Here is a 6,128-nt window from a genome sequence, read left to right as displayed (position 1 = left end):
TCACTCGGCTGCTGCCCCACACGGCCCTGAGTTTAAAGCTTTTCATCCTGTGAGCGTGGTGCCGGGAAGGCTTCTGCATCAGCAGTTGCCAGCCACTGGAAATGCTGGGGGTTCCCCGTGGAAATGGCGGCGGGGGGGGTGGGGGGGGGCGATGAGCGACCCCACGGGGACCTACAGCTCGGGGCCGGCCCGGACTCGCTCGCCAGCCCCCGCGCCCCGCGCTCCCGCCCGCTGCGCCCCTCGCGCTCCGCCGCGGCCGTTGCGCCCCCGCGCTCTCCTCGCCTCGCGCCCGCCTGTGGCCGTTACTCCGTTGGCGAACATGGCGGTGCCGACACCGGTCCTGGTGCTGCTCCCCGCCGTTCTCGCCGGTATCGGGCGCACGGCGCCGGGGCAGTGGAGGTCTGGGGGAGGCGGGGGGACCGAGCCGGTCCTGGGGAAGCGGGTCGGTACCGTGCTCCGTCCGGTCCCATCCGCAAGGAAGAGGAAATCTGAAGCGGTACCGGGCACTGGCCGGCTTAGGGGGCGCGGGCGCGGAATCTAGGCCGGTGACGGGCATGAGCCATCCGGCGGCAGGGTGGGGAACCGGCACAGGACGGTGCCGGACACCGGCTGGTCGGGGGGTGCCGGGACCGGTAACGGACACCGGCTGGTCCCGGGAGCGAAGCGGGGGGGGTGGGGCGGGGGGAATCCAAGCGGGACCGTGCGCCGTTAACGCCAGTTGTTCTCTACAGGGCTCCTCTCCTACTCCGACGCCGTTGCCAGCTTCCCGGTGAGTGCAGCCCGCCCCGCCGGCCCCGAGAAGGACGATCCCACCCGGCCTCCGGGCGCAGGGCGGCCCCTTCCCCAGGGCCCCGGGCCTGGCGCCAGGCAGGAGCGTCTGGCCCTGGCTCCAGAGCTGCGGGGCAGAGCAGGGGTCCCGGAGGGGTGGCCTGGCTCCTCCCGAGGAGGAGGGTAACGGCAGGTGAAACCTCCAGAGCCAGGCCGCCCCTCGGGGACCCCTGCTCAGCCCCAGGAGATGCCCAACAGCTGAGAGACCCGGGGCTGTTCCCACCCCCCGCCTGCTGGGGGCAGTAGCACACGTGCCTTGGCGATTCCCACCTCTTACCAGCTCAATCTGTGGTTGCCCTTTGCAAGGACTCGCCGTCCGTCCATCCCTCTGACGTTAAGATGTCAGACGGAGCTGTGTTTTCTAGCACGCTTATGTCCTGACACCACAGCTGAAGCCATGCTAGGCAGTAGAAGCCAAGCCGCAAGTGATAAATTCCCATAAGAACGTGAAAGATAATGTGGCACTTGATAACGCCGTGCCAACTCCTGTTGAGCGCTCCTTTCTGTGCATAAGTGTGCCAGTATTCTTCAGAAGTTCTCAGATCAGAAGCTGCTGATCTGAAAGGGCCCAAGAGGCCTGTTTCAAACAGATTATCTTAGACTTCTTATGTACCTATCTTCCCCAGCCTGCCTGCCACAAGTATAATGTGTCTGGATGTACAAGGCAGTACCGTCCAGTTTGTGGGACCGATGGAGAGACCTACTCAAACGAGTGTATGCTCTGCCTTTCAAACAGGTAGTCACTTAACTGACATCCTAACTTTCCCTTCCCTATATGCAAGCAAAATATTCACCCACACATCCCAATTAACTGATAGGTTATTGGCTTTGCATCGTTCACACTCTGTTAAACTGCAGTTTTACCAGTGTCTTCTCAACATTCAATCCCTTGCAACAGCTTTTATCATGGTACCTGTAAACGGCTTAGGTTGGTTTCAGTTAGCTGGGAGTATTGAATATTTGCTTTTGTAGTTCTTAAGGAGAAGCATCTCAGAGGAGTGTTGCCTGTCATGTTCATGCAGTACCATGTTGCCATTAAATAAAATGCTGGACTCTTCCACACTCCCCATCAGAAAACATGAAAGATCTCACCCAAAATGCAGATTTTATTCCATAATGTTTACATTCAAGATCCAGTCTCCTATATTTCCTTTCACAGAGAACAGTAAGAATGCCAGATGTTAGGAGAAAATACTACTTAGCCATTCAGATTGTTTAAAAATCAAGAAAAGGATCTCCTAATATTTGAGAGAGCGTATTTTATTCTTTAATAATTTAATCATTTTTTAAAACAAATTGAAAACATACAAAAGCAGTACTTAATGAGCATTGTTACCCCCCATTACGATGGACTGGAAACATCTATAGAGCATCCTCCCAGTACAAACTGAGAGGAACTGCTAATGAATTGAATTGGATGGTGAAAGGAATTTATATAAATGAAATAACAGGATTTCTGTTTCCAGCAGAGGGAGGAAGTGGAAGTAGCACAACAGCAGTGACAGGCATTTACAAAATTACAAATAGACAGATCTCAAGAAAGGGAAGTCTGAAATATATTCCTGACTTTGGGCTGAGGGAAAGATTAATTGAGACTAGATAATTTACAAAATTCAAATTGCCAAGACAGAGGAAACATAGGCCAGAATAAGGAAAGTATCAAAGGTATCAAAGAACACATAAAGAAATAATATTTTGAAGAAGGTGTCAAAGTACGTTTAAAGGTATGCAGATCTGCAGAGTTTGGTAGCATTTTCACGAGAATACATCACAAACTATCCAAGCAAATGACAAATTGCAAAGAGAATTGCTAAGCCTACAATCTGGAAAAAAAACCCAGGGAATCAATGTGGGTTTTGTGTGTTGCACAGATTGCACACACAGTATAATCTGTGAAAAGGGGCAAAAAGAGGTGCTGGCATGTTACCTATTAGAAGCCTACCCATCTTTGCTGCCTAGGACGATGTTGGAGTGAGTTACTAAGAGACTGACTTGTAGACAGCCAGAGGTAAAAAACAGATTAAGCAAAGCCGATACAGATTTGTCAGAAATAATCCAACCAAATCTGTGAGATTTAGTTTTTTTTGGCAAGAGTAGGAACTTTTTTAGCAGAGTAGGAAGCAACAAAAGTGTGGCTCCATGTCATGAGTAAAGTATTTTACATAGCTCCCCTTGATGTTCACATAAGAAGACAAATAGTTATTTAGCTGAAATTGTTAAAGAATGAAGTCACAGCACTTTGAAATGCTGTGGTTTAAAAGCAGTGATCAGCGTTTTACAGTCAAACTGGAAAGAGCTATAAAGTGGTATTTCCTTTAGGTGTGGTACATAATTCAGTATTTTTGTAATGAATTGGATATCCAAAACAAGACAATAAAAATTTGCAAAATAGCAAGAGATACAATGATCTGTGCAGGACAGTATCAAAATTCCCAGGGATCTGGAGAAATGGACTGAAATCAGTACAATAGAAGTCAAAGAGAAGTGCTAAGTATCACACATAGAGAGTGCAAATCATTGTTGTGGAAATATAGACAGGAGAGCATCTCAGTGTATTTGATCCTTTCTCAGAGCAGAATGATGGGCTTTGAGATCCAACCTTACATTTCTAGGACGTTTTGATCTTTAGGCATGATCCCTCCATTCCAGATGGGTGCATGGCAGATTCCTGATACAGCACTGCACATAGCACAAAGGGTTCTCCAGGCAAATCTGTTTCTTTTCACTCAATTCCTTAAGTAATCCATGATGGGCCTTACATCTTATTAGTATGAGACATAATGTACATGTTTTCTGTGAAACGTGGGCTTTAATCCAGTTACACACACAAGGTAGATTTTTGTCTTAACCATCTTTTTTGCTAGTATCTTACACGCTCAGAAACATGCATTTTGATCTGAAGGAGCACAAGGTGATCAAATACTATCCTGATTTTTTTTCCTTTAATAATTCAGTAGCTGCCATACTCAGTAGCTTTCTAGTTCAGTCTGGAGTTGTTGTTCTATAGTGTTTGACTTGGCATGAATACAACAAGGATAAAACACTTGGAGCAAAGCTGCAGCACAACCTTGCCCATCCTGGTTCTGCAATGCACCATGTTAACTGTAAGACCAAAGCTGATCTTCATCCCTACCTTTTTTTTATTATTTTTAAAGCTTAGATCTAACCCATTTTAAAATGGGTGCTAGAATGCAATTCCCATCTCTTCCCCACTTTGTGTCCAGTAGCAGTGACAACAGCTGATCTTAGTTTAAACCTAGTCTGGCAGCACTACAGGCACGTCTTTGGAAACAGATGCAGCAGCTTAAGCTGCCGCTGCAGGGTTTAGTGTAAGGGCTGTCCTTCTGCCAGAACTTTTCCTTACATCTTTACATCTGTTTCACATCCCCTGAGCTTGATTTTTCCTTTCATATTTCTAATCTGCTCCACTACCTTCTGGTTAAAAGATCCTTGATACCACTATTAGTACAGATTGTCCCTGCTTTTGGGTAATTGCAAGCCTCTTGAATTTCATGAGGAGTAAACCAGCTTGATTCTATTAAGATAGGGAAGCAAACTGAAGATCTAGGGCAGTTTGGATTCTATCACTTTCTTTTTGTATCTGTACTTGCTTGGTAAACTGAGATTTGTAACTGGAGCACCCCAAAGTACCATGTATGGGACTTAAAGAAAAAAATCTGATGTTCCCAAACTAAGGGAGACTTGGCTAAAATTTCCTTAAAGAAAATTCCAGCATTCAGAGAACCACACCCTCAAATTTTGGTGAAGCCTGGGATGCAGAGATGCATCAGGGTGCATACTGTTCCCACTGAATTCCCAAGTGAAAGGGGGAAATTTTGTAAGCAGTAGAACTGGTTCCCACTTCAGAGACTGTGACATTTGACTTGCCTAAGTGCTTTGTAATGGACACAGTCCTCATGGCGGGATTTGCCATGTGGTTTGATACTTCTCAGATTTGCAGATGGCTTTATCAGGTTTTTACAAGTAACAAAGCCTGAAGTGAGGCTGTCTCTGGTAAGTTACTTGCTCTGTGTGTATGATTCATACATCTTTGCATCACAGTTACTTTGCAGTAGTGTTTGCCATAAGTGGTGCAATTAAATGCATCGCTGCATGTAACTGAACCCATAGAAAGACATGAGCGAGTCCTCTTTATGAAATGCCTCTGTTAAATCCAAGTCTAGTGCTTCTCTTCTAAAATATTTTTGTTCTACTTGCAGTGAAAATAAGAAGGATGTCCAGATTTTCAAGAACGGAATATGCCAGCCAACTGTCAAGAAAATGAGACAGATGTAGGCAGTCCAAATGGCAACAATGCCTTGAATGTACTTTCTGTGTAGCCTGTCTTAATAAATAAGTTTGCCTGTTTAAACAAAATACTGTTCCTGTATTAAAAAGTGTTTATAAACATAGCCATAATACACTTATAACTTGAACCGCAATTTATTTTCTCATGCAAGATAGATCATAGGGTAAGAAAGAGATGTCCTGACTGTATACCAGTAGGTCAGTTTTTTGGAGAAGGAAATGAATGGGTACCCGGTGTCACTCCCACAGCAAACCTGGGAGGCCCCAGCACCTCCACTGTGGGCAGTGCTGGCAGCAGCAGCTGCTTGTTGTTCCTGGGAGGATCTGAGATCCTGGGGAGCCACCGGAGGGGTTTCCTGTGGCGGCTAACAAAGCCTGGTGATGGCAGCCTGACGTACCAAGCCTCTGCCCCTGGCTCCCTGCCTGCAGGTTCTGCCAGCCGAGGGCAGTGACCTGGGCACCCTCTGCTCCTGCCCCAAGTAAGGGCTGTTTTGGAGTGCTGGAGGCACGGGCAGGGGGCACGCAACCTTGGCTTCTACCTTTGATCCAAGCCAAGTGGCGCCTGCTCTAGCCTCGGCCCCGGACAATGCCTGTGTCAGGCTTTGCTGGGCAGTGGCAGCACAGGCAGAGATGTACAGCACACTTCATGCCTGATGAACATTTACAGGTCAGTGACTTTGGTTTTGAAAAACAAAAATGCTTCCGTCTTTAAAGGGTTCCTTTAAAGGGTCAAAGCTATCCTTGTCTCCCAGTACATGCCTGCTTTCATCTCTTTCATGCAAAGGCTAATCATTGACGGTGGGATGTCATGTGTGGCACAACAGGAGGGCTGGAAGTTTAGGCTAAAGCTGTCATGTGGAGACAGGAGTATGTGGACAGAAAAGAAAGATAACCGGAGCCTCCCAACAAGGTATCAGTTGTGGAGGGAAAATCAATTTCTCTATTGGTGGCACATCCATTTGAGAAAGTTCCTGTGTGCTCCCAGCTGTCAT

General features: G+C 47.2%; 1 protein-coding gene across 1 annotated transcript; it reads left to right on the top strand.

Annotated features, from left to right (window-relative positions):
* Nucleotides 1-319: 319 nt before the first annotated feature.
* On the top strand, nucleotides 320-5,124 carry LOC147600928 (trypsin inhibitor ClTI-1-like). The gene is made up of 4 exons (XM_086747657.1): nucleotides 320-368; nucleotides 732-769; nucleotides 1,455-1,564; nucleotides 5,049-5,124. The coding sequence occupies exons 1-4, from the start codon at nucleotides 320-322 to the stop codon at nucleotides 5,122-5,124; spliced, it is 273 nt and encodes a 90-aa protein (XP_086603783.1).
* The last annotated feature ends 1,004 nt before the right edge of the window (nucleotides 5,125-6,128 follow it).

Source organism: Chlamydotis macqueenii, chromosome 4, assembly GCF_036417535.1.
Source record: "Chlamydotis macqueenii isolate bChlMac1 chromosome 4, bChlMac1.mat, whole genome shotgun sequence".
In the NCBI taxonomy this organism is placed as follows: domain Eukaryota; kingdom Metazoa; phylum Chordata; class Aves; order Otidiformes; family Otididae; genus Chlamydotis; species Chlamydotis macqueenii.
Note: the sequence above shows the minus strand (reverse complement) of the source record. Positions and strands in the feature narration are given on the sequence as shown.